Genomic DNA, 27,561 nt, shown 5'->3' with positions numbered 1-27,561 from the left:
ACTTGGGGGTGTTGGTTGATGAGAACCTCAGCATGACCCAGATGTGCGCTCACAGCCCAGAAAGCCAACTGTGCCCTGGGCTGCATCAAGAGAAGCGTGGCCAGTGGTTCAAGGGAGGGGATTCTCCCCCTCTACTCTGCTCTCGTGAGATCCCACTGGGAGCACTGTGTCCAGCTCTGGGGCTGCCAGCATAACGAGGACATGGACCTGCTCGAGCAGGTCCAGAGGAGGCCACGAAGATGCTCAGGGGGCTGGAGCACCTCCCCTGTGAGGCCAGGCTGAGAGAGCTGGGGTTGTTCAGCCTGGAGAAGAGAAGGCTCCAGGGAGACCTTACAGCGGCCTGCCAGTGCTTAAAGGGGGCTGCAGGGAAGGTGGGGAGGGACTCTTTGTCAGGGGGTGTAGTGATAGGGTAAGGGGTAATGGTTTTAAACTGGAAAAGGGTAGATATAGATTAGATATTAGGAAGAAATTCTTGACTGTGAGGGTGGTGAGACACCAGCACAGGCTGCCCAGAGCAGCTGTGGCTGCCCCCTCCCTGGAAGGGTTCAAGGCCAGGTTGGATGGGGCTGGGAGCAACCTGGTCTGGTGGAAGGTGTCCCTGCCCGTGGCAGGGGGGTTGGGGCTAGATGGTCTTTAAGGTCCCATCCAACCCAAACCATTTTATGTTGGGTTGATGACAACCCTGAAACACATGTATTTGTTCAATGGAAAAATGAACTTCATTGAGGTGTTTAAAAAATAAAATGCTCATTTCAGGAGTCAGAAAACACAACACCTTCTTGGAAGCAAGCTGTGCCAAAAATCTGCTCTGGGTGGGTGGAATACACTCTGTGGAATCGACTGTTCATATTTCAATCAACAGTAATCAGCTGTAACAGAGAAAAGCATTCAGCCAGAACAGACTGACTACTCTTTTATTGTGGGAAGGAGACTTGAACCCCCTGCCTGGATGTAATGCTCTTTAATAGGAGAACAAACTCCAGCAAAGAAAGGGGACCAGAATTCCGACCTTCTGCTTTGAGGGAAATGGTGATGGGCCACCTGGCCCTTCTGGCTACAGACCATTATTAGTTTAACTTCAGCCCTACCCATAGGTAACAGCTATGACCTAACAGTTGATCTCTGGTATCCAATAATAAATGGAGCCTGGGGCACCCTCCTGGCTCTTGTCTTTGTTACTGTCTGGGTAGAAGAATGTCTGACACCACCACCAGACTTTATTGCTCACTGGTGGGATCTTAGATAGTGCTTTTCCCATGAGATATCACTCAAGTACATTTCTCTAATGCAAGTACTCTATTAACATAAAGTACCTACTGTACACTAACATAAAGAGCTTACAGACACAGTCTCCACTGCTAGATGGCTTTATTAAGTGCCTCGAACCACATTTCCCCCAAAGGCAATCCCCTAATTTCCAACCTTCAAATTAAATTAGATGCCTTTCTATTGCTGTTAAAACTGTTCACAGTGTCAATTCTTCCACCGTCACCACCAGAAACAAGTCATCCTTTCTGTGGGCCCCTCAGCCACACTTCTATTGAGGAACCCAAAAAATGTCTTTTTCAGGGTATTTCCGGATCGTTCCCAGCTCCCTCACCCTTCCTCAACACTGATTGCAAAATACCCCAAGTACTGTAGGAAGCATGTGTGTTTTTCTGCAAAAAGCCTGAAGAAACCACCGTCAGCAAACCAGCCCCAGCCCCAGCCGAGCGGCGGGAGCGGGACGGCGAGAGGAGGGGACTCGCGCATCGGCAGCGGGCTCTCCAGGCGCTGTCTGCACAGAGGAGCTTTCCCCAGCGCGTGATTAGCTTCTGGAATCAGGGCACCTTTAGCATCCGAACTATTCAGAGGCTCCTTTACCTTGAATATTTCTACATCGCTGGTGGTTTGGACATTTTCAGCAGTGAAATGGGTTCTAGACGAGGCTCTGGGGCTGCCCTCACCCCCCGCCAAACCTAGGTGACACTTGTCTGCACTTCCACCTGTGCAGGTGGAACAGGTTTGGCCCTCTCAAGCTCCTGTGCAGTGATACGCATCCACAAACAATGTTTTCAGCAAAACGGTTTTTTACAAGTGCACAAGATGTAACTGCATTCACAGAAGACTCCTGTGACCCCTTGACTGAAGACTTACGAGCAGAATCAAAATACTTTGTGGCTGCTTACAACAGATGTAGGGAAGACTCAGTAGCTCCTCGATTCTCTTGCTCTCTCCGTCTCCAGTCCTCCCTCGGTGTTGCTCTCCATTTGGCCTAAGACTTCAGTCACGCTGAGCCTGGATTGCCTAACAAGAGAAGGGAGAGCACGGAGTAATTTTATGCCTGTATCCTCCTGACAAAGGCATCACTGCAGAATCCCAACTCTTGAAAAGTTTCTTCTAGAACTGGCACTATTTGTGAGCTTTAGTAAGTCATTCAACCAGTGTCATAACCTTTCTCCCCAAAGCCTCAAGCTATCCTTCTTCCTTCCTCTCTCTAACGGGGATGGAAAGAAGGCAGCAATGAAGGAAAAGCCAGAGTTCTGGCCTCTCTCAATTTTGGTACAGAAATACTAATGTGCTTGTCCTGCTTGTCTTCTTGGCCACTGCAAAAGAGAAAAACTGATGCAGAATTACTGGGCCAAGGCAGGGCACAAATTTTTAACAAAAAAGCAAGAGCAGAAGAACCGAGGTTTTAAAAAACCTAGTGTGTCACGTTTTATTTAAACGTTTGAACCACACAGACCTAGACACACTTCCAGTCAAAGACCTCAACAGGCAGCCAGGGTTGTTCCTTACCACTCTGCTAACTTCTGTTCATACAGCTCCCTGCGCTCACGATTTCTCTTCTCCTGCAAGGTCTCACCAGCAAGCTTCTGCACTATCATTAAGAGGCCCCCTGCAGGGATCCTAGAGGAGGAAGCAGAAAAGTCACAAGTCACCCAGGGGACACACAACAGTAATAACTTACCGGCATTGGCAAAAGGAGCACGCGGGGGCCAGCCACCAGATCAGTGGAGCAGAATGTTCCCCGATACTCACATCACACCACAGACGAAGGCACTCCTATTCTACTGTCAGCCACCAAACGCAGCCTGTCGTCAGCTGTGACTCACTGCAGCCCCTTCAACAACTTATTTTGACTTTACTTATTGACAGACACCCACGGGGCAAAGGAGTAGGAGGATTTAAGGTGCCCGAACAACCCCTACAGATCACCTAACCCATAATTTAGACAGTCACACACCCCTGCTTAGCTTCTGTCCAGCTCTGGAGGTACTTGTGTTTTCGATGGTAAAGCTCCCTAGGCTGGCTCCAGGCATGTCCATGGCTGACACCACCCTGACCGTGCTAAGCAGCACACATAAAGCTCATTCTCTTGTCCAGGCAGGATCCCCAAATTCACTTGTGAGGATATTCACATGTCAGTATTTTAAGAAGAAATCCCAGTTCTGCTTGAAAAGTCAGACTTCTCCTGAGTTAAGAGGTCACTGTCCTAATGGACAGAGCCCCTGAGAGAGAACCATGGGTTCCTCCATGCCCCAGGGAGCTTCAGGAGATACGCGACTGAGACATACAGGAAGAGATGTGCCACCTTACAGCTTTGGGTTGTGCAGCCCAACCACACAGCTCCTTCCTCAGCCTTTCCTTATGGCTGCTGTTTCACATTTTGGCTTTGATAGATCCGATTTTGTGAAAAAAACAAAACAAAAACAAAAAAATTTGTTTTTACACAGATTCCTAGCCGAGGGGCTGACAGTTCCCAGGGTTTCCCCTTCTTCAAAAGGTGTCATCATGACATCCAACACCCTTTGTGCCCCGCCTGGATTCTGAGCTGCTACAGGAGCAGCTGCTGATGAAGCTGAGAAGGGTGCCCAAAAGGTGTGTCTTACACGCCTGCCTTTACCCACAGACAACACAGTTCCTTAAAACAGATGTCCCAGCAGTTCTGCACACAGCCACTGGGCTGTCCAGCGACCATGCCAAGGAAGGGGGACCGGAGACATGTCCATAACCCAGCCTCACAATTTCCTATTTAACAGTAGTTAGTGTCTCCTCTAACAGGCAAATAGCAGCAAGTAAGATGCTCTGTTAAGAGCACTGAGTTCTTATCGAGGAAGCAGGAAAACATGAATCAAGAAAAAAAGAAGTTAAAAAAACAACATAAAGGTTGGAAGAAAAGTCATCATCATGAGGTCCCAAGAGAGATACAGAAAATCCCTCAAGGTAAGAGAGGAAGGGAAGCTTCTGTAGCCCCAACTGTGATTCCAGGCTTGGTGTGTACGGCCACCACCTGACACCCTTAAAGAGCAGTTGTGCCTTGATCACTCATCGGCAGCAGCCACAACTCACCCAACCACTGCTCCGAACACGAAGCCGCCTGCCAGCCCCTGCAGGCCCAAGTGCATTCTGAAAAGGGCTCCTGTGAAGGCTAAAAACAAACCATAAATCCACTGAAACCACAAACAGCCATAGCCCCCTCCCCAGCTACCACAAACCCCCGCCACGCTCACAAACCCAGCACACTTCTACTTTTAACAGTGCAGAAACCAAGTGCCTTGGCCAGCGGGAGGGACCCTCACCATACAGTCACCGTGGTCTCTGCACTGTACCACTGCACAAAGCTCCTTCTGCGTCAGAAAAACTCCCCAAGAAATGCTACAAAGTAAAAGTATCTATGAAAGTAAAACCAAGCTCTCTCCAGGCTGGAGTGTGAGCTCTTCCCCCACTTTTTTTTTTTTTTTTTTTTTTTTTTTTTTTTCAACAACAGCTAATAATAGAAGCTGCCATGTAAGGCAGAAAAGATCAGTAAAACACGTATCCAACTGCAAGGGCAATAAAGCCTATAAAACCCAAACAAGCAGATCACTTACCCAGAGCCCTGCCAAAAGTGGACATGCAAAATTTAGCATGAAAAGGGCAGTTTACAAACAGTGCACTGAACTGTTATAAAGAGCAGAAATAAGAAATGCTTTCCCTGCTAAACAGGTGGCTGTGAGAGCAGGTTATGCACCAAGTGTTGCCTTTACCCTACACGAGCATTCTTCACCCAAAAAACTCCAGCAAGTATTGTGAAGACAAACTGATAACCACAAAACTCCCCAATGGTTTCAGAAATGCATCGACACCTCTCTGCTACAAATAAAAACACGCAGCAGTTAAACAACGGAGAAAAGTCACAGTGGCAGGTGGCAGAGCAGGAAACAAAACCAGGAGCACAGAAGCTAGAGACCCACTCAAATCCAAGCAACAGGGATTCCTGCTCATGTCCCTTGCTCATAAAGAGAAAAGTACACGAGGTTATAGCAGTCTTACCTCCTGCTGAAGCAAAATGGCTGATGGTGGTTTTATTGCGGTACACAGACAGACCAGTGCTCACCATGCTGCAAAGACAAGGCACAGAAGTCAGCAGTTGCCCACAGAAAAAGGCAGGTAGCCTGAAATAAAGCTGGATCTCATTAAGCCGACCCTCTGGTCGCCTCTCGCTGCCGTGTTGCCCAGCAGTCCAGAGCGCACACGCGCCAGCCACCAGTGCCTTGATTTCTGTGACTTTACTGCTGGTAGCTGCACAGCCAGAGGCCAGGGAACACCAGGATTCCCGGCCTGCATCTGCAATATCCTTTTTTTTTTCTTTTTTTTTAATCAAAGATATTTTTTTCCATCGTCTATTCGAGGATAAAAGGAATTGCGCAATGAAAAGATCCTGTCAGTCAGTCCTGATGTGGGACCTTGACCCCCAGAAGCTGAATTCGTGTGTCAGTAAGGACCTTGCCTGACAGACAGTCCCCACCAGCAGAGCTGTCACACTCATGACGTCAGCAGGGTCACCTACTCTTGAGGCATGAGACTTCCCACCAGGGTAAGTACAGCATCTCCTCCAAAAACATTGGTTAAGCCCCAAAAGACTCTCTGTTCTCAGTTCAGCAGCCACAGCTTCCCCAGCACCTTAGCGAGCCTCCTGCATGACATCTGCAAGTCAACAGGAATCTTCCTCTCCTTCCCAACGCTGTAACACCACCCTAGCCTTTGTACAAGATACCACTAAACAATTTGGTTTTAAGCTGCAAAACTCAAAATTTGCACAACAGCAGGATGAAATCTTCAACTTGGACTTTACGTAAACAATCAATGCCGAGAGTCTTTTACAAAGGGTTGGTGAAAAAGGGCGATGATCTGACTGCAGGGGAGACATCTGGTGGAAAACGATGAGGTTACATGTCAAGCCCAGGGAAACTCAAAGAAGTCAAAAGCTCCAGGAGAGAAAGCAAACAATACGCTAACTAAACCTAAGAACAGATACTAAACCAAAAGGAGTCAAAGAAACCGAGAGAGATCAAGGAAGAAATTCATAAAGGAACAAAAAAATTAGAGAGAGAAATAGAAAACAATGCTAGTTAATATTTCTGGTATATTAAAAGTAGAAAGGGAATTTAAACAGAACACACCTGCAGATATAGTGAATTAAGGGTTAGGACTACACAAAAATTTACTATTTTGGACATCAGGGAAGGAGATACTCCTAGTTTAAAAGAGCTTTATTTGGAAAAGCATGCTTAGTTTGATGCTATATTGTCAGAATGCACTGACACCTCTGAAGGAGAAAATCAGGGAAGCGGAACACTATCTCTGTGTTGGTTGTGTGCTAGGAAAAATTTGAAGGCCTAAAGAGGTACATACAACTGGTAGGTCTGATGTTCAGCAACTGCTTAATAACAAGATGATCATCTGCAAGCATTTGAGGACAAGAAGATAGAATTGTGAGTAATGCTGGTGTATGCAAACTAGGAGTAATGAGACATAACAAAAAGGAGAAAAATCAGCGTGGGACAGAAAACTCTTCCAGAAGCAGCCAACACACTGTGACACTCTCACAGAGAAAAATGCAAGAAAAGAGATGAAGCAAAAGCAGAAATAAGCCATCAAGTACAGGGAAAAGCAGTATTCAAGTCAATAACAGCCTAGATTAGATGTGTGGAACGGGGTTTTTCCGGTCTTAATTTTCATGTTGGTTCATTAGATTTAGATTCTGAATTATACAAGGTTAAATCTTCTTCATGTCTGCACCTTCTCAATCAGACTCACTGTTAACACGTCACTTTGAGCCTCAATCAATCACCAGTCCTCTCCCAAGAAGCTGCGAGCGCTGCTGGCACGAAGGGCTCTGTGCCACTAGTGCTGAAGCATAAGCTCTTCTCCCACAACCATCGGGAAACACTTACTTGAATATTGTCACAAAAGTGGCCACCCTCCAGCTCCAGCGCCAGCCGTAGCGGATGAAACTCCTGAGACCAGCCCGATGCGCGGATTGCTAGGGGGGGAGAGAAGGCAGGTTACAGATCACAGCCCTGCTCCCCCCCGCCAGCATCGCCACCGGCCCACTGCGACCCGGGGTACTCGTGACGGGTCGTGGGACTGGTGGCGTTTGGGATCCCTCAGAGATCAAGTTTGTCACCTTCAGAGGAAAAGCCGCTCACGTTTACCCCTGCCACCAACAGGAAAACCAGGAATTAATTCCAGTTTGTAATGTCAACTGGTCTTTCTAATCCTAGTGCTGGGAGGACAGGGAAAGCTTTCTGAGGACAGTATGGGAAAGCAGCAGAGAAGAAAGGGGGGACGAACTACAAACTAATTCTCAATTGTTACAAGTTTATAAGTACTAATAAATAATAACCATTAACGAATATTTATCGTAATAAGTAAACAATAACCACCTACTTTAAATGTTAAGAGATCATCAAGCTCTGAAGTTTAGCACTGGCGCTTAAAAGTTAGCCAGTAAGTGGCTTTTAAATAGATGTGATTAAACAGAAGCTTCATAAAAATTAAAAATATGCCAGTTAATACCATGAAAGAAAACTGATACCCTCTTCCCGTGCCTGTGGTGTAAGCAGACTGCCCGGGTGCAGACGCACAGGACAGTCAGCACAAGGGCAGAGAGAAGCCTGGCACCGACATTCTGCAGGCCACTCGGTGAGGAGCCAAATCTAAATAGCCAATGATGTGAAATTAGGCAGGTTTTTAAAGGGCTGTTTTCTTTTCCTAATAATCCAGGTCACCAACACCGTAACTGAAGAACAAACTCCCAGTACGTTTATGAAATGTCACACATGTTCTTTGTTGCGAGGCGTAGCGATAAGCTAAAAGGACTTTAAACGGCCTCAACATAACTCGCGTGAGTAAGAGGACAACGCCAGCTGGGCACCGCGAAGCCTCCTGCCAACACGCTAAAATTCAAGAGCCGAAAGCCCAGACGCGTGGGCTGAGGAGCCACCCAGCACCCACCGAGCGCCGCGTGAGGCGCACCCGCCTCAGCCCGGGCCCGCCGAGGCCGCGGCCCAGCGGCAGCTGCTCCCTCCCCCGGCGCCCTCAGGCGGCTGGAGCCTGCGGGGCTCGGACGCTCCGGTCCCCGCCCGGCGCTCCCCCCGCCCGCTCCCGGCAGCGCGGCGCTCCCGGCCGGCCGGGCTCCGCCGCCGGGCCCGCTCGTACCACCGCGTCGGCGCGGTTCTGAAAGAGCTCCCCGTGGCTCCTCTCGATGAAAGCCTTCCGGGCTTGGTAGAAGGCCGGCAGCCCGCCGTACAGCCAGCCGAACAGTCCCCCGGTGAAGGCCGACTTCACGATGTTCACCGTTTCCTCCGGGTACCGCTGCCGCTCGCTGCAAGGCAAGGACAGGGCTGGGCGCCGGGCTCCGGAGGGAGGCCCGCCGCCCGCCGCCGCCGCCCCTGCCCTGCCCGGCCCTCACTCTCGCCGCCAGAGCTCGCTGAGCCGCTCCCAGCCTGTCTGCGGCGGCGGCGCGGGGCGGCCGAACCGCGGCTCCACGCCGGCTCCCTCCGCCATGTTCCTCCCCGGCGGCGCCGGCAGCGCCGGCAGCGCCCCCTGCCGCCCGGCGGGGCAGCGCCCGGCTTCCCTCAGGGAGCGGCCGGGGCCCTCCCGGCCCGAGGGACGGGCCCGGGCCGGGTTAGCGATGCGAGGGAAAGGAACCGGGCCGAAAAGCCCCCGGGCACCGCTGGCGAGTGGACCGGAGGAAGTTTCCAGCCAGCGTGACCCGAGCCTGGAAGTAGACAGCCTAAATACTACTGTGACAAAGGGGGGAAAAAAAAAAAAAAAAAAACAAACCCACAACAAAACCACAGAAAGACGCACTTCACCGTCTTAGGGGAAACAGCTGGGAGCTATCCAGGCCTTATAGTGCAATTCTGATTAAGCAGTGATGCACCCAACAGAACTTAATTTTCGTTTGTTTTATTCCAAAAAGCACTTAATTAAAAATGGTTTAAAAACATTATACATAGCTCTTTCAGTTTCTCAGAGTGCTGTCTCTCCCTTGACTAAAAATACAAAACCAGAAAGCCCCTTCTGCTCTCGCACCGTCCTTTTCCTCAGAAACCAGGCTATTTGAGTATCCTGCTCTGTTTCCCTTGCTGGCTGGGATAGCCAAGCACCAGTCGCGTATTGGCACCCTGCTCCCGCAACCGGCCCGACGCGCAGGGCTGGCAGCTCTGCCCCCGTACCAGGGCCCGGCCGTGCTGCCAGGCGCCCTTCACGCTACCGTTCCTTGTAGTGTTTTCTTCTTCTCTGATCCAAACTGACCGCAGAGGAGACCATGAGCTGCTGCCATCGTTCTTTTCCGTTAATGTGCTGCTTCCTGAGCCGTGAGGCGGCTTTAGCACCAAGGGCACGCACCCAGGCGGCAGTCGCCCTCCTGGGATCCCGTGCTGCTGCCCGAATGCCAGAGAAGATGCTGCTTCCTAACAGGCCTCTCTACTCAGGGGCATTTCAGAAATTGCGCTCCCTCTGGGCTGAGCAGCCTGTAGTGGGGATAAATAGTCAGCGCAAGCAACCCGTGACTGAACTCGAAGTGAGTAATGTGAGGAGTAGCTGCCACTGTGCGACTGAAAACATTTCCCTCAGCCAGACTGAAGGAAATGTGAAAAAGGAGGGTAACAGCTGTGAGAAAGAAAAGTGAATACTGAAGTGAGCGGATGTGTTACCAGCCTCAAAAAAAAAAAAAAAAAAAACCAACAAAAAACAAACCAAAACTAAACCAACCCCAAAACAACAAAAAACCCCGAAAAACAACCCAAGAAAGATTACAGAAGGGGATCAGAGCAGAGAATCTGTGAACACCTGGGAAAAAGAAGAGCTGAATCTACCCCTGCATATACTTTTTCTGGGCTAAGGGCCCTAGGACATCTGGCCCGCCGAGAGCTCGCTAACAGGGGCTCAGTTCTGCATGGCTGTGCGGGCACCCAGCTCCTCTGTTGGAGGATGAACCATATTTGTCCCAGCTGCCAACCACTTGCCTGTCTGCTACTCAGGCTTAGCACCGCAGCAACACTGTCATCGCCTGCTGCTCCCCTGTGAGGTAGGTAGTTTAACTGTGCAGGGATCATTTGTCCTTTCAATTACACATCTAAGCCTTACCATCAACCTCTAAAACCTGACATGAATATAAGTTCTAAGCTATCTAAAAAGGCTACCCCCAAATCCCAGTAACCTGCTTCTGTCAGAGAACACCTAATATCCCAAATGCTGTCACACAGGTGAGAAAACATTGACCCTTCACCAAAGAGGGGCACGTATCTCTCAGCTGAGTGCAGCTGACAGCCTATGTACCTTGCCCATGAGTACAGAGGACTTGGTAAAAAGTCCACTAAAATTAACAGAAAGGTTTCCCACTGACTGAATGGGATTTAGGATCATGCTGAGACAGGCAGTAATTAAGTCCCAAATGCTAACAACCCTCTTCCAGGCATGACCATTCCCACCCCATCAAATAGCCATAACCCAACATTCTACTTAACATTCTTATGGCGACAGTGTAATCAGGTCCCACTGTATGGGAGCAGTTTCAAAGTTAGCCTATTGCTGTTCTCTGTAGTTCTAGCACAAAGGATAAGAAGTCTGAAAGAACAAGAAAGAAGATATGCTGATCTTCAGATTTCCACAGAGGTCAGTTTGAGCTGAGGAGAAAAACAGAGAAGTCTCTACAGTTCTGTTTTCAGCCATTCAGAAGTGATCTCACTGTAGCTCTTCCTCCTTTTCACTTTGTAAGTCAAAGCTTGGGAATATTCAGACAGCAGATGCTCCCAGTAGCAAGAGACATCCTCCATCTGCAAGTGCTCGGTGATGAATTGGCGTCCCCTAGAGACACACAAGGCAGAGTCAGAACCAATTTCCAGATCCTACAAGAGTCTTTGGTTTTGTTTTATATGTATATCAACTTTCATTCTTCTGTGTTTCAAATGAGAAACAACATGCACCGCTCTGTACCGTCTATTTTAATTTCACAGTTTTCATTCATGCTCATAGCTCTGACAGTTGCAGTGCTTTTGTTATCCTCAAGATGGTATTTGTTATCTGGGATAATAAATATCAGACTTCACGTATCAGATACAGCCTGAGCAGCACTAATGCATGCTGCTTCAGAAGCCGGCCGCTGCCAGCCTGGATACGTAACGCTCACAACGCAGACATAGTTCCCAGGAGGCAACTCACCTCACCTCATACTGAGACGAAAGCTCCCAACTTCTGATAGCTTTCAGTGGGGTTCCTGACATGGGTCACACACGAACCAAAGACCTAAGCATATAATCGTATTCTCCCGTTCCCCCTGCTTATTACGAGTTCTCCAACCCCCCTGCTGTTATGGCAGAAGATCAGTTACACTGCACCCTATTAATACTAGGTTGTCTTTGATAGGTAACCCCTTCAAAAGCTGCATAAGACAATGCTTCAGAGGAAGACTGCCTGATAGCCAGAAAGGACACACAACTTACCTCTCTGAAATTTCTTGTGCTATGGCATCATTTTCCTTTACAAACTGCAACAGCTCCCTAAAACGAAGACCAAAATAATGCTATGAAACAACTAGCTCAATGGAGAACACGGCTCCTCAGCTTAATTACTGCAGAGGATGAGATTGAGGATCTACAACTGAGTGAGGGACTGGTGCTCATTTCAGAGCACAGAAGAGACTTGCCCTTCTCAGTTGTTCCATATCGGCTCTGGTTGTTATATATAACTATATATAGTTATATATAGTATAACTCAGTACATATAACTAACAACCTCAGTACATATAACTAACAACCCCTATTGGTTGTTCCGTATCAACCATGCTGAAATCTGGGAGCCAACACATTTTTGGCCTAGTGACAAGTTCCTCTTCCCTCTTATCTGTGCTGCAGGGCCCGCTTGCAAGCTTAAGTGCCTCGTTAGTGTCTGCTGATTTCAGTGAGGGTGACATACCTACATACTCCAGCGAAACTGTACTCTCTCTGTAATACGAGCAAAGGATTCTTTGGGGGCAGTAATAAAGAGAAAAGAACATGACCTCCAAGAGCTTTTGTCTGGTGCCTAGGAGTGGAGGCACTTCTTAGTGCAGTACAAACCAAACCGCCTTCCCGAACACAGCCGTGTGCTCCTGTGGCATGCACCGCTCCGCTGAGCATGCCCGGGGTCTCGCACCTGACGTTAGAGAGGTCTGGTCGGACTGGGATGTAGTGGACCCAAGGCTTCAGCTGGGGGTAGAAGAACTCCAACCATTCTTCTCCAACATGAAAGACGAGTGAACCACATAAGAAAAGGTGCTTCAGCCGGAAACTGGCAGCCACTCCCCGGAAATTAAACAGATACCTTTAAAAGGAAAAGGAAAGAGAGGAACCGATTACACTTGGCATGTTGTGGGGAAATGCACTACAAAACTGGGCTCCGAGTAGCAGTCAACCTTCTGTCACAGGTAGCAGCTGCAGGGGTGGTGGTGGGGAGTTCTCCTTCACACTGAGCTACGCACCGGTCACTAAAACAAAGGGAAGCCCTTTATTTGAAGCTACTCACAGGAAACGTGAGCTGAAGTTAAGGATGTGCTAGGTGAGTTTCTGCTGTCTGTCAAAACTGAAGGAGAAAATCAAGGTGTGAGGCTTCACCCCTGATAAAGACACCTGCCTGCGACAAACCAAAGGAGGCCTCACGGACAGCTGCCAACAAGGCATGGAAGCTCACAGCGTGGACGTGGAATGTGTGACTCCAGAGACTCTGTTACCATGAGGAGCTTTTTCCCAATTCTCTCTCGTCTTGCAGTGAGCTTTTCTGTTCATTGTTCTGCTTTGCCACATCTATCTCAGTTGGGTTTTGTTGGTTTTTTTGTTTTGTTTGTTTGGGTTTTTTTGTTGTTGTTTTTGGGTTGGGTTTTTTTTTTGTTTGTTTTTTTATTTTTTTTCCTCTGGGATTCTGCTTTAATCTGAATCTAATTGTTTCATATTAACTTGGGAATGCAACCCTAGGAGGTTAAACAGGCTAGCACACAACAGATGGACTTTGCAGATAACAAAGAATCCACAATTTTGTTTTCAGTATTTTCTGCCAAGTTAGTAAAGTGGGCTTGACTGGGGGTGGATTTCTTTTAGCAAACTATATCTCAGAGGGATGTTTGTTTGCTTACTTGCCTTTTTTTTTTTAAACTCGCATTTCTCCAATTATATGGAAAGCTGTTTTTCCTGTGGGTAAAGCCCCTCAGTACATATAACTAATCTTTGAAGTCAAACATTTTGGGCTGGGGGAAGGGAGTTCTTCCTTTAATGAAACTATTTTGGGCGAGATGGGGATTATATATTATATATATTGTGGGCGAGATGGGAATTATAGCTAAACTTAGTTCAGCAGTAAGTGACAAGGAGTAAATCAGAAATTATTCTGCATTCTTTGTATTACCTAGGAGCTCAAGGAAGGGATGAGGAGCTCGTTCTGTTAGGAACTCAACAAATACACTTAGAGATGTAACAAGAACAGTGGTCTGGAAGTGAGGAAATGCCTCTGTCCAATTCCAGACACAGCTCCCACCATCCGTGACCTCAGCCAAGACACCGAACGCTGCTCTCAGCCAGCCTGCTATAGCACCTACACTGAAGGAAGCAGCGAGAAGTCCATGCTGACCCTACCAGACCCTGGGCTACGACAAAAGCACTTAAGAATGTCTCAGCCTGTACTGTACGAGGGGCTTAGGAGGCATCAGTCAGGAAGTCTACATGTAACAGAAGGGACAAATCTGGGCAACAGTCTAGTGAAATATAAAATGAAACAAGTCAATCACATTTACACAAAAACACAGATCCAGCCAAACGACTGAGTTCTTATATCAGCAGATTCTAACTGGCGTAATTGTAACTAGGTAATTTTAAAGCAAGAAAAAAAAAAAAAAAGGGGGCAAAACATCAGATATACAAGTGCATACACAGCAAGAGTTTATACTTTTACACAGAAGCCCACAAGAATATTATACCAAAAACCCCTCCCTAAAGTAGTTAAAAAATAAAAAACCTTTGTAAATCAAAACCACATTCTCTCAAAGAATATACGAAGTATGAATCAATACTGTATCTGCTCAATCATATTTCAGGTTATCTCGTTTATTATATACATCCAGTGGCACCACTTGTCCAAGTATGCATATGAAGACATGATGCCTTAGTTCCTTATGTCTTTGAAGACAATGCTATCTTCATAGCAACGAAAAATTCATTTTGAACATACAGCTTAGTACAGGAATATAAAGAAAAACTGATAGAAAGCCTTTTTGATTAAAAAAAAAAAATATTTGATCTATATGTTTATTAGTGACCTTTACTTTTCCCAAAGCACTTTATTTCTCCTGACCCAACAAGGGAAAGCTGACACTAAAAGAGGCCATGCCAAGCAACTGTATTTTCAACTGCCTTATGTCCACTCACAAGCTTTTTTATCTGCATGGAGCTGGTTGTCGGAATTAGACCTTAAAATAAAATGAGATCTTACACCATGCACGGAAAGAAATAACCCATAGCTCTTGAACAGCTTTACTAATCAAAACTCTTACTTGTATTTGCAGTGATCAACCAGTGGAATTTCCTTTGCAGGAGGCTTCCCTAAGGTGTCCTTAAAATAAAGGGAATTAAAAAAAAAATCAGTAAGCTTTACACTGTGATTTCATATTTGTTTTCCTTCTCAGTTAGAAACAAAGCTGAAGACTCAAAACCCTCCATTCCCACTTCTGAGAAAACCTTCTCTGGTGGGCTTTTAGAAGTATTATGAAGCATTCCCAGCCCTTCAAACAAGAAAAAAAAAAAAAAAATCAGTAAATTACACACTCCCTGTAAGCAAACGTCAGCACAAACATTAAATGATAATGATGGTTGGCAGCTACAGCGTGGAAAAGAGTTTGGGACAATGGACTATGTGAAGCCAAGTGTAACTGGATTAGCCAAGACTGTCTGGAGAGAGACGGACTGTAGACTGTGTATGGAACTAAAAAGTTATCAGCAACCGTTATCAGAAAGTTACCAAAAACAAGACCAAGAAAGGGAGATAACAGAAAAAGGTTTAAAAAGACTTACACCACCACACTGGCAGCTCAGGGCTAGAAGGGGAAGAGTTGGCTAATTTTGTTGTAATGGAAGAGGAGGGGATTGGCACAGGTTCATTTTCTTATGTGTGCTAGTTTCCTTGAACAAAAAGTGTAGACGGAAGAAAAATGTTTGGCCTGCCAGGCTCTAGAGACTCCTTCCTTTCATCCATCAGAGAAGTGCGGCCATCAAGGGAACTACAAGCCTCTCCTACTCTAGAGGACCACCCACAACTCTCCAACAAGATGCTTCTCAGTCGTCAAAGACATCTTGCAATGGTACCTTTGCTGGCCTTCACACTCAGGAGACAGACAACACCCACACACCTTTTCAGATTTCCAAGCCTGGTTTTTAGTGTACTCAGCATCAACAAGTTCTGGGTTTTCTCGGGACAGCAGAATGAGGGGATCTCTCTCAGGGCTTGTTCTGCAAAAGACATGCTGTCAGTAATTGCCAATCCACATGACTCAACACAGCTAACAAACAGCAGGGCTCAAGACCCTGACTCCTTATAAGGCTGACCTCCCTGCGTGCCCCAAAACCATTAAGTACATACCATATAGTGCATTTCTGTCCAAGAGATATTAGCAGAAGAGAATGAGTTATGGGTACCAAAATTATTTGAGGCCATGTTTCTTTATTTCACTTACTAAATATTTAATAGTACTATTTAAGCAATTCCCAGGACAAAACAGCAGAGATGTTGCTTCCTTCAGGCTTTATCCTGATGGGTGCCAAATACTTTAACTCCTTTCTAAGTCAGAGAGAGCTAAGAGATGATAAGCATCTTCAGTGCTGATACCCCCAACACTAATTTAAATCACTACTCAAAGAAGGTTATGACATCCTCGAGGCTCACTCCTCATCATCTCCTGAGTCAACCTAGTAAGACATCAAATACTGGGGATGGGGGAGGAACAAAGTATTGGGTTTAACGTTTTCAAACTGTCATTGGAGAGAGAGCAAAAATAATCTAGTTTCTTATGCCTCACCGCTCAGGTAACGAAAAGCAAGAATTCTTTCAGTCCTGTGTCAAGCACTTGCATAGTGAATAAAGGATTCACATTGGCAAGAAGCGTGCACATCAGTATCAAATCTTTAAACCTGTATCATGCACCTGGAGTTCCCTTCACAGAACAAAACAAGCTGGTTCCTAGTGTGACAGTTTTACTCAATAGATAATGTAGCAAATCCATCACAACTTCTGTTTCCAGTATTAGACTTATTATAATAAACTAGTTGTAAATGGCAGCTCTTAAGGAGAATCACTAAAGGTGAAATGCTGCTGTACAAAATGTCTCACTTCCCTTACTTTTAAAAAATACATTCTTGGTTGCACTTGTTTAGGTCTTGCAGATACAGAAATGTCTGCATACAGACCACTGTCACAGCATATGTTGGTAGAATCTCCTGTTACAGGAAAATATGCTCACCTGGATCCTCGGAAATATCCTTTGGAGATTTTTTTCATCCATGGCCATTTTTCTGCAGATCTGAAAATATTGTTTATACATGGCAATAAATGATTTAATATAACCATGAAACAGTACTCTCATCAGTTTTCACAGGATAATTTCCTTATATTATTCTTCATTTTTGATGGAAATCACTTTCTTCATTACAGCAGAAAAAACTCTCAGCCAGGTCCAATGAAACAAGTTTTTCCCATGAATATTGTGTTTAAGGCAACAAGATACACGCTACATTTCAGAATACCTTTCAGTCAAAATAGTGAATTACACACAACCCCTTCACTAAACCTTTAAGGGTATTAAAGTTTACCTAAAATCTTAATCCACTTTTTGTACTGTTGCTTTATTTTTCTGTACTTCACTGAATATGGATAGTGCAAAACGACTAGAGAGTTTCTAACCACTGTATTTCCCATTAAAAAAACACCCAACCAACCAACAACAAACAAAAAAACCCTGCCTGGTGTTTTGCATTTAAAACAAAGGGGTTCAGTGTTTTGCCAAATAACTTTCATTTTAAATCTAAGCAAGTCCTTCAAAATAGCTGTTCACATGTTTTATATCTGTCAGTGCAGTCACCTGCCTCCCCCTGGGGAACTCTTTGTTGTACTTTTCTGTTGCACCTGGTTTGACATGTAGGTCCTGATCCCCAGACTGATCTGCACAGGTCAAGCTTTCCATTTGCCTGTAACCCAGTGACACAAGTGGGGTTCACTGAGAAAGCAAGGATAAGTAAATGCTTTGGACCTTCATTATATTATATCACACTAGGCTTCAGCGATGATTAGTCCCATCGATTTTCAGATTTTGAAGAGGGAAACATTCAACCTTGCATTCTGATGTCAAGTGATCGACATCAAGGTGTTTTCTTGTTATGGTTCTATGCTCACTCACTGTTGCACACTTAGTTTGTCACTCTCCCTGGAAAATAGCCCCTAATTCTGCTAATAGTCAAAGATCCTGCCAAAAGAAAGACTCTCAGTCAGAAACGTCTTCTGTCTTACTCTCAGCCCAGTAATAACTCTTGATTCTTGGGAATGATTCCAGGTCTCTCTATTGCACAATAATACTCAAGTAAAAGCAGATCTAAAGAAGGCTTTCCTTTACCCTTCCAGAAGCTTAAGCAAACATCCTGGATCATCCCTGCAGTGAAAAAACCACAGCTCCTAGAGAAGTAGTTGGAAACAAAGTAAAATATTTCCATGTGTCAGGGGAGATTTCTGCAGGCAAAAGATAACTGCTACTTTATTGACAAACCCTATCTCACCAAAATTGACAGTGATCTGGCCCTGACAGCATGAAGAATGTGTATACTTTGTCCTCTGCATTCCTTACTGAAGTGTTGGAAACAGAGAAGCTAATTATAACTTCTAGTTACATCATCCAAGGTTTCCATGGAGAATTCTTATACAGCAGTTAGACTGTATGTACTTAATGAGAGGCAGCAGGACAGATCACAGGCCAACAGACTTATGGCCTTAGACTCCAACATTGGCTGAATGCTGTCCAGTGCTACATTGCCTTTACTGTGAATTTTGACTTCCACAAAACCTCCCCTCTACACACAACCATTTCCAAAACATACCTTCTGAGGTCCTCTCTCATGAGGTCCCAGCGCCCTAAACCTGTTGGGTAAATTGGCCAAACAGCTGGTCCTCCTTCCCAGAAAGTCCAGGCAGGATACATGATATCATTGTATTCAGATGTCTTTAAGAAAAAGGAGAGTAATGTAAGAATAAGAGTAATATCTACTTCAGTTTACTGACCACCAGTAATGAACGCCCCTTCTGGGAGTTGTGTCAGCTTTCCCCGTTACTGATCCATAAAGAGCCACAAGAGCTTTGCGGTCAGTACGGTGTTGCTGGGGTTCATATGGGGTTCAATATTGAAATGTTTCAATGATTTTAAAAACATTATGTCTTGCTGCATGACAACACGGGACTTTCATCTTAGAAAATAACAAAAGAGGTCTGTGATGTAGCTGATTAGTAAATAGTGGAAAACCTAAGCTCCACTCACCTTTCTAAAGACTTGTGCTACAATGTGTAGCTACAAATGTTTTCTACTGATGATAAATTAAGAAGCATTATTTTACCTCCTCAGACATAGAGGCACATACAGACATTCTGACATCTAGGTTTCCAACATTTCAGTTCATTCCAGCCTTCCTAGAGATCACTTAACTATTCACCATAACAAATATTCAGGTCATGGAAGAACATCAGTTCCACACTCCTATTTGGATGCTTAAATCCCCATATAATCAGAGAGAAGACCAGCACTTAAGTAAGACTAAACCCTTTCATGAAACCAGACTACAGGCCTCTTCCTTGCACTAGTAACAAACCTCTATACGGTTATCCACCTATCCATCACCTGGAGATACTGGAGAGAGTCCAAGGCCACCAAGGTAGTTAGGAGGTTGGTGCACATGACAAACAGGGGCTGAGGAATGGGTTAATGGGTTTGTTCATGCACAGAAGAGGAGACCGGGGAGAATCTAAATGCTGTCTCCTACTACCTAATGGGAATGTTCAGGGAAGATGGAGGTGGACTATTTTCAGAAGTGCAGAGACAGAATGAGGCAACAGACTTTCATTACAAGAAAGGAAAATATTAGGAAGCATGTTTTCATTCTGACGTAGGTCAAACACTGTCTGTGGACACCCCATCCCCAGGGATGCTCAGATCTGGGCAGGACACAGTCTGGAGCACCCTGATGTAATTTGTCCTGCTTTGAAACAGGTGCTGGACTGGGAGATCTCCTGAGGTCCCTTCCAACTCACAATGACTGTGTGCTTCTACGATCTGCTCCCTCTCAGTCTTGCTGTAAAGAGGCATTGATAACAAACCATGACAGCTCCACCACCACCCCAGGGTTGGCCTTCTGAGATGCAGAATAGGACAATCCTTCCATCCCCTATGCTTTCAGCCTTAGAAAGCACCCTGGATCAGCATCCCAGTGCCTTCCTAACGCTAGCTGCTTAACCATGAGCTGTGCCTGTGTCACTGGGCTTCAGTTAAGGATAGGGCTGAGGTTACAGTTCAGATATTGGACAACAGTGACCAGAGAACTCGGGTTCTTGCGGGGTCTTGCAAGGCACCCAGGAGCAGGATGATGAATACAGCTGCAAAAATTAAAACTCCTGCAACCTGCTCTGCATTGATTTGGGTTCTACTGACTAGAGGTAAGGCTGTGCAATGGTCAAGGAGCAAGTCAGCTAGCTTTACTACCACATCTGGCAGCAAACATGGTTATTCAATGACAGTGCTTGCAATGCTGTACTGAAATTCCAGAGTTTTAGGATGGCTGGGGACTAGGCAATAGTTATGGATTATATTATAGTTCAGACTGCACAAGCTGACAACCTGGGTTCAGAGTAAGGTGCTACAAGTTAACAGAAACAGAATAGGGCCTGAACTCGCACTAGCAAATGGTTTATCGCTTCTTTTTGCATTTTACTGTATGCTAGGCTTCAGCCACGGACAGAATCATTCATAATCAGGGTTAGGTAGCAAGTATGCAGGATTTGGGCACGTTGGGCACACACTAAGGCAAAGCAAGATTAGCTGAAGCTTGAGGTTTAATAATATTTTGTTGGAAAAGATGGGACACTATGCTACAGTCAGGTTTAACAACAGAAGAGGCAGGAAAACATACAGGAGGGCTCTCAAGTCTAGGAACAGAGAAGCAGAGAAAGAATGTCTTTACGCATGCATGCACCTCTGTTTGCAGATGGAAAAGGGTTCATGGGAGATAGCAATACTACAGAAAAGAAAATAAGAAACACTTATCTGCAGTACCAAAAAAGAGGACTAAAATATTCACTTTAAATGAGATTAACTGTATGACAGCTGACTGATGATCAAAAATCCTTAACAATGCTGATAAACTACAGCTACAATTTTAAAAGAGGCATTGTAGCAAATGACAGTGATGCTGGCACATATCCCATTCAGCTGTGCATCATTCCACTGTGGCAGAGGTACATTCTTTGACCTGGAAGAGGAGCTAATGAGGGGAAAAACTGTTCTATTGAATAAATCTGCAAGTCTGTCTGCCAGAAAACTAGAAGCGAAAGGAAACAAAGAGCAAAAAAGAGCAAGCAATTTTGATGTACAGAAAATCTGTGGGAAACTGTCCTCAAAAATACATTCCCAAGAGAAAGAGGGCACGTGTGTGTCAGAAACGGTCAGCTTTTAAAGGTGTGCGCACCTTACTGAAGGAGAAGACTGGGATAATGGGTTTCAACCACTTGGGGACCTGGGGGTAGTCTCGCACATTGATCACCATTTCCATGTCAGGGAGGCGGTTGATGATCTCTAGAAGGAAATGCTCAACTCCACTGCATCTGTGGAGAAATGACATATGGCGAAGAGCTATAAGGAGAAGGCAGAATCCTGCAGTCTCTTGCAGGTCTTTCTGTGCAGGAGCAGAAGAGATGGTAAGCCTGAGCCATACCATAATGCAGGCTGGGAGCTGCCTACAGCAGCCTCTAAGCCCCAACACAGTACAGACACCAATGAAGCAACCCATCCTGTTAAATCTGCAGTTTTCTCTGGGATCCCACAACCAACCAACCCTTTGTACACTGAAGTGCAACAATGACACTAACCTCTTGCTACATTTAAGCCTCATGCTTAATTTTCTAGGGTCCTGATCTGATAAGGAATTCGTATCTCTGAAATATCATTGTGCTCAATGAACTTTTTCAGCTTGGCAGAATTGGAAGTACTCCTGTGCCCCAGCTAGGGAGACTAGATCTGCACAGCCTCTTACCTTGCAGGGAACAAGCAGTCCTGCTCACGGTACAATTTGTTCTGAATGATTTGGTAGTGTGTGCCGAGCTTCCGGCTCACCACATCTGATATTATCTCCTTAGAAATGCCACCTCGAAAAGGAGCCAGGTCCTGCTTCCAGACACTGAAACGAAACAATCAGCCATTATTACATACGCTAGGGAGGATATACTGTGCATTAAATTACTACAGTATACAAAACAGAATTCTAGCTAAAACAAGCCCCATGTAGCTTCCAGGAGTTCTGCTACATGTGGCATAATAGAGAATTTAATTTAAGTCACTTGGAAGAACTGTTTCTCAGAGACTCAAAGGTCCAGGCTTCACTCTTTGACTACCTATGTGCTGTTTGCCTGAACAACAAGCCCAGCACAGGACTTTGAGGCTAAATCAACATGGACAACCCTAGTTCCTCTCCCAGAAAGGACCTTACATACCCTGGCAAGTGATGGGCAAAAGCCTTCAGCTCCCTTAGCCTCTGGGTTGCAAAACTTGTACTCTGGTCTTCCATGAATTATGGGCCACACCAAGACCAAATTTCTTACACAATGTCATGCTATTTGGACATTAAAGGTAAGATTCTAGTTGCAAATTCTGAGTGCGGTAAAAGCCAGGGCAGGAGGACAGCCTTACGTAGCATGTGTTCTATGACATCCGAACATCACCAGTGAGGTCCGGGAATGCATTATGAAAACATAAACCTAAAGAATACAGGAAAATACGTAAGAAGGATGCAGTGTATATAAATTTATTCTAAAGGTCCTCAGATCTAACTGGTTGGAGCATTTACCAAACACCGTCAGATTGTAACAGCCATGGAGATATCCTCCCCACTTCTTGGTAGACACCGCATCGATGCCTTAGTTTAATACAACACTGTCAGGGTGGTCAAACACTGGTACAGGTTGCCCAGAGAGGCTGTGGAGTTTCTGTTCTTTGAGATATTAAAAACCTGACTGGACACAGTCCTGGCAACCCTGCTTGAGCAGAGGGGTTGGACTTGATGATCTCAGGAGGTCCCCTCCAACCTCCAGGATTCTGCTATTTTGTAATCAGGTAGAAAACCAGAAAACTACATAAAGAATTGCCATTGCACAGATGGGATGACCACAGGATAAGCAGCCAGGCAGGGATGCAAATGCAACAAACTTGAGAACAGGAAGAAAGTTGCAGTTTTACGGCACATCCATGTCATTGTAACAAGTGACAATTGAAAAGTAACGACAAGCAAGTTGGGACCTTCAGTCCTTGACCACCGAGTCACAGGAGACTAGACGCAAGTAGAATCTGTTATATGGGGAAAAGTACTGGCTTTCAGAGTTCTGCTGCATAATTACATACCTTCAAATGAGCTATCAAAATGAACCAAGTTTCTTAAGTGTCGCACAGCATACATGCTGTATTATCTTCCTGGATTCTTTTGTAATGCCTGTCACTATAGCAGTGCCCCTTAACAACCCTTAAATGAATTGCTGCTTTAGTGAAAACTATGTTTTGGGACCCACAGCAACCGTAACTTCATGTTACTATCAACTATCATGTTCTGAAGCAGATTTGGAGGTTGTAACCACTTGGGAAGATGTTTTACCCAAAGGTGGGCAGGAGATAGTGGAACGTATGTTTAAAGATTAGATGTCTTAAGGCTGTATCTGAATTGGAACTTAGGAAAAAGACTGGAAGGCTAAACTAGAAGAGACTTTTCCTCATCAATATTTCAAGAGCAGTGAAGATCAAAAACTCCAAACAGAGTGTACAAACACTTGCACAGTATGATTCATCTGATATTAAAAGCCATGGTAGCACTCAATCTCACCCCCCAAAATGAGTGAGCACATCTGGTACTTTTAAATAGGAGGCTTAAAGTTGGGCATCAGTGTTTCTGCGTTTGGAATCCTAATCATAAAGGCAGAAGAATATGTTGACTCTTCCCTGAACTCCTTCTTCTCTTTTAAATAAAGATGCTGCTTAAAGGTATTAAAAACCTATCCTACAATCCCTGCCCATACAGCAATGATGACCTACGTCCCTGTAATGTTTGCCACACTGCAGACATGTTCCATCAGTGCAAACAGAAAGGAAGTTTGTTTTGGTTATGTCTACAAGACAGATCAGCCTGCACCTGTACTGCCTACAGCCGTCTTGCATCACATCTAAGACTCTAACTCTCTGCATTAAATTCACTGTAGGATGATTAGGCCAGCGTTTCAAGTTAGAATGCTGGCATTATGCACAATGCTCCATAGTTATAACAAAAAAATATAAACAGGACTTGTGTCTCCCTAAATGAGCTCCTCTTGGATCATGGTTTGGTCATGTGAAAGTCAGATAGTTAAACGTCCACCATCACTCCAATTCTCACAAGCAGTGAACTAAACTCCCTCGAAAGAGTGCTAAAAAGTACAGCACACCATCACACCAAATGAATCTGTGTTCTGAAACAATCTTTCTTAATCTAGCTATTTAGAATATTTTATACATACTTGATTTCTTCCACTTTTAAAAGCCCATGAGAAAGACTTGTTACCAGCGCTGCACTAAGAGAAGGCAGAAATGTTCTGTTAAAACAGAAATGTCACCAGCTAAGTATATGGTTTATTGTGTGATCATACATGAAATGCTGACACAGCTTGTGTTCAATTGCAGAGGACGAGAAGAGTGGTCAGTTTGCAGGTGGACACACCTTCTGTTGGAACTATGGAGATCACCTTGTTTCACACAGTGCCATTAATAACCTCTTCCTTGCAAGTACCGTGACCTGCAGTGGCTGCAAACATGATACCTTAGCGCCCAAATATTCTCTAGATAATTTCCAACCATTAGTGATGGCAAAAGTATTCCCTCTCATGGCCAGAGGGCTGTGCAGTCTAAAGGAAACCAGTATCTCACCTCTGGTGGCAGCTGCAATTCTCCTTTACACATGGCTTATAGACTTCCACAGCCTTCTTGATCTGGTCAGTTATTGTTATCCATTTGGCATCTAAAACACACAGGAAGGTAAAGTCTAAGGAATGAATCCATTCAACTACCAGAGCAACCAGCAAGAGCTGAACCGCGTCTCTGGTCCAGCTGGCAGGAACAACGCACCAGGGCCCCACAACACACCCCAGCTCTGCCCCGGTCCACGCAGCCCACGGAGAGCACGCCTGGAGCGGGCGCGGAGAGAGGCCACCCAGCCGTGGGGGCCGGGGAAAGGCCAGTGGGCCGGGCGCCCCGTGACGACCCCCGAGCCGAAAGGGAGCCGGGGGGAGCTGCCCGGCCGGGAGGAGGAGGAGGAGGAGGAGAAGGAGGAGGAGAGACTTCCTCGGCGGCCTCACAGGACGCGCGGGCTCCCGCCGCGGCCACCAGCCCTCCCCGCCCGGCCACGAAGCCGCGTCCCGCTCCCTATCCCCCGCAACACCCCCCACGCCCGGGCGACGCGAGGAGCCCCGAACGCCGCTCACCTGCGGGACCGCCCGCCGTGACGGGCTCCAGCCGACACACAACGGCCGCCGCCAGCGCCCACAGGGACAGGGACACAGCCAGCGCCGCCCGGCCCATGCCGCCGCCGCCGCCAGCACCGCCCTGCGCATGCGCCACCCGCCGTCGGTCGCGGGTGGGTGGGTGGACGGGCGGGCGGTGAGACCCTGACCAAAGATGGCGGCCGCCGCCTCCAACCCCGCACAAAGATGGCGGCGCTATCCGCGGGCGTTGTGCCGCCGCGCTTGGTGGGAGTTGTAGTTCCCGCAGCGGCCCAGCGGCGGGCTTTCCCGCCCACCCTCAACGGTTGTGTGAGGGGAGAGCCCCGCGGCAGCCACGTCGTGACCGCAGGCGGCTTTTGTAGCTTACGGAAATAAAGGCACTGGAACCGGGGGTGAGGGGGGACTACAGTAGATGCTGAAAAAATACCCACTGCCCAGAGAAGATCTGAGTGTGCTTGTGTGACAGTCCGGCCAAATAACCCCTTAGCTCAGCTCATGTACGCCACAGGAATCCTGCGAGACTCATGCAGATATTGTGTACCTGGTGGCCGTCGCTCCCTTTGGGGTTTTGGGGGTGGAATTTCCCTGGACACCTGAATTCATCAAGCAGTTAGTCTAACCTGTAAAGGGCAACTTCTGGCCCAATCTCTTGCTGCTGCCAAGGCCTGATTCAACTTGATCATTTAGGATTAAGTCATTAATCTCATTGTCATGGTATAAAGGTTCAGACTGATTTGTATAAACTTCTCTGCAGCAGGATATGGACTGCAAGAAAGAAAAGAAGCAGCAAGATTGAGAACTGGTGGTTGAGTGACATCGATGTAACACATAGGACCTTCTCTTTGCAAAATGGTTTCTAAGGACACAGTCTTCAAAACTACCCTCCACTTAGTGTTTAGGTCAGTTCAGTCATATTTGGCCAGCCTTCAGGACAGGCTCATTAACCTGGTGCTGGATGTAATAGCCATGCTGATAAGCAGCCAAATTAATGTAGGTCAGAGGGGCTGGGGCTAAGCAGACACTATCCTAACGAATCCAGGCCAGTCAATCAATGTTTCTTCCCTAGGTTGAGTGTGGGAAGCCTTGTACCCTCTTCATGGGGTTTGTGTATTCAAATGTCAATGCTAAACCTCCGTCTTTCCTAGCTCAGGTCCAGCTTGGTGCTTTTGGATTCCAGGAGGAGATGGTGTAGCTGCTTGTCAATAGGAAGGAGCCACATTTACGTTAAGTTTCTACCTATAGAGTGAACACTGAGTGATTAGCCGCACGAGCCACCAACTTGTCATAAAGGCCTTATCTGTGTGAAAATGAATTGGTCCTGTAGGTACCTGTAGGTTTGGGTGGAGAAAGAAACAGATGAGAGGAAAAGCATGTGCTGAGAAGAAGCCTGAAGGTTTCCCAAGGACCAATAATATCTGGAGACAGGTAGTCCTGCTGAATCTGCAAGAGCTGATAAACTCTGGGCACCAAGTGTCTGCTCAGTCTGTGCAAGGGCTCAGGTGAGCGCTGGTATCAACCACAGGTTGTGTGACTGGAGGGCAGGGGCTCCTACATGCAGACAAAGACTGCAGGATTATGAGTGCATCTGTTGAAATAAATGACTTTGAGGGACTTTCTGAACACCTGCTTGGAAGCTGCTAGTGTGTCAGCACAACCCTCTCCTGAGTATGCAGCTGGGGTTGTTCTCCAACTGTTGCTCCAATGAGGTAACTGAGTGAACTGTGAAGGTATAAGTGAAAGTTGTGTGTATTATCTGCTATTACTAGTAACAGTTTCCTAGAGTGAAAATCTTGAGTATTTCTGGCTATCTCATCCTAAACTCCTGTTGCACAGCCAAAGAAATTTTAAGCAAATCAGGGGAATTAATCCCTTCTTTCCATCTTCTCCTAGAGCCCCTCTGTCTTCCTTTCCATTTCTGCAGAGGGCCTGCTTTTTTCCTTTTCCTCTACAGTGTCTCCCATGGCTGCAGTAGTCACAGATCTAACACTAGAGGCTGGTCTGATGACTCCCCCAAAAGTGTTGAACCTTAAGTAAGGTAAAAGCAAAAAATGTTGATACTCATAAATTTGCCTTCACTGGCCTTACTCAGCCATCTCTACGTGGCTAATCCACCCATTATTTCTCGTACAGTTTTCTGTCTTCCCTCTCAGGTTCCAGACCAGATTTTTCTCCTTCTTTCCCAGCTGATTGAATAGAGATATCAGTGTGCTGTTCCAACACTGTTTCTGGTTGTTTCTCACAGCTCTCCACCAGTCTCCTACACAGCTGGTAGAGGTGTAGTAGTTTGCTCTGTAGCAAAGGTTATTTCGGGTGCTTTCTCTGAAGCAAAGAGTAGGAGTGGTAGTCAGCATAAATGTTTAATAGGCCCTGAGAGCTAAGACTTCAAGATGAAGCTCCTTTTGAAGCTACATTTACAGCCTCTGCTCTCCCAGGCTTTGTGTAATGAAAGCACCCGGGGCCACTGTGGTGTGGTTT

General features: G+C 46.2%; 2 protein-coding genes across 2 annotated transcripts; both read right to left on the bottom strand.

Annotated features, from left to right (window-relative positions):
* Positions 1–1,351: 1,351 nt before the first annotated feature.
* Positions 1,352–8,859, bottom strand: TIMMDC1 (translocase of inner mitochondrial membrane domain containing 1). The gene is made up of 7 exons (XM_042788553.1): positions 8,720–8,859; positions 8,467–8,632; positions 7,200–7,288; positions 5,296–5,363; positions 4,333–4,411; positions 2,779–2,889; positions 1,352–2,286 (listed from the first exon to the last, which is right to left on the bottom strand). The coding sequence occupies exons 1-7, from the start codon at positions 8,812–8,814 to the stop codon at positions 2,187–2,189; spliced, it is 708 nt and encodes a 235-aa protein (XP_042644487.1). The 5' UTR covers positions 8,815–8,859; the 3' UTR covers positions 1,352–2,186.
* A 344-nt stretch (positions 8,860–9,203) lies between these two features.
* On the bottom strand, positions 9,204–25,184 carry POGLUT1 (protein O-glucosyltransferase 1). The gene is made up of 11 exons (XM_042788552.1): positions 25,069–25,184; positions 24,515–24,605; positions 21,609–21,752; positions 21,045–21,180; positions 18,414–18,535; positions 16,790–16,849; positions 15,683–15,782; positions 14,831–14,889; positions 12,448–12,615; positions 11,757–11,813; positions 9,204–11,121 (listed from the first exon to the last, which is right to left on the bottom strand). The coding sequence occupies exons 1-11, from the start codon at positions 25,163–25,165 to the stop codon at positions 10,965–10,967; spliced, it is 1,191 nt and encodes a 396-aa protein (XP_042644486.1). The 5' UTR covers positions 25,166–25,184; the 3' UTR covers positions 9,204–10,964.
* Positions 25,185–27,561: the final 2,377 nt, after the last annotated feature.

This window comes from Tyto alba, unplaced genomic scaffold (genome assembly GCF_018691265.1).
Source record: "Tyto alba isolate M040663 unplaced genomic scaffold, T.alba_DEE_v4.0 Super-Scaffold_14, whole genome shotgun sequence".
Lineage (NCBI taxonomy): Eukaryota > Metazoa > Chordata > Aves > Strigiformes > Tytonidae > Tyto > Tyto alba.
This window is presented reverse-complemented; position numbering and strand designations above follow the sequence as displayed.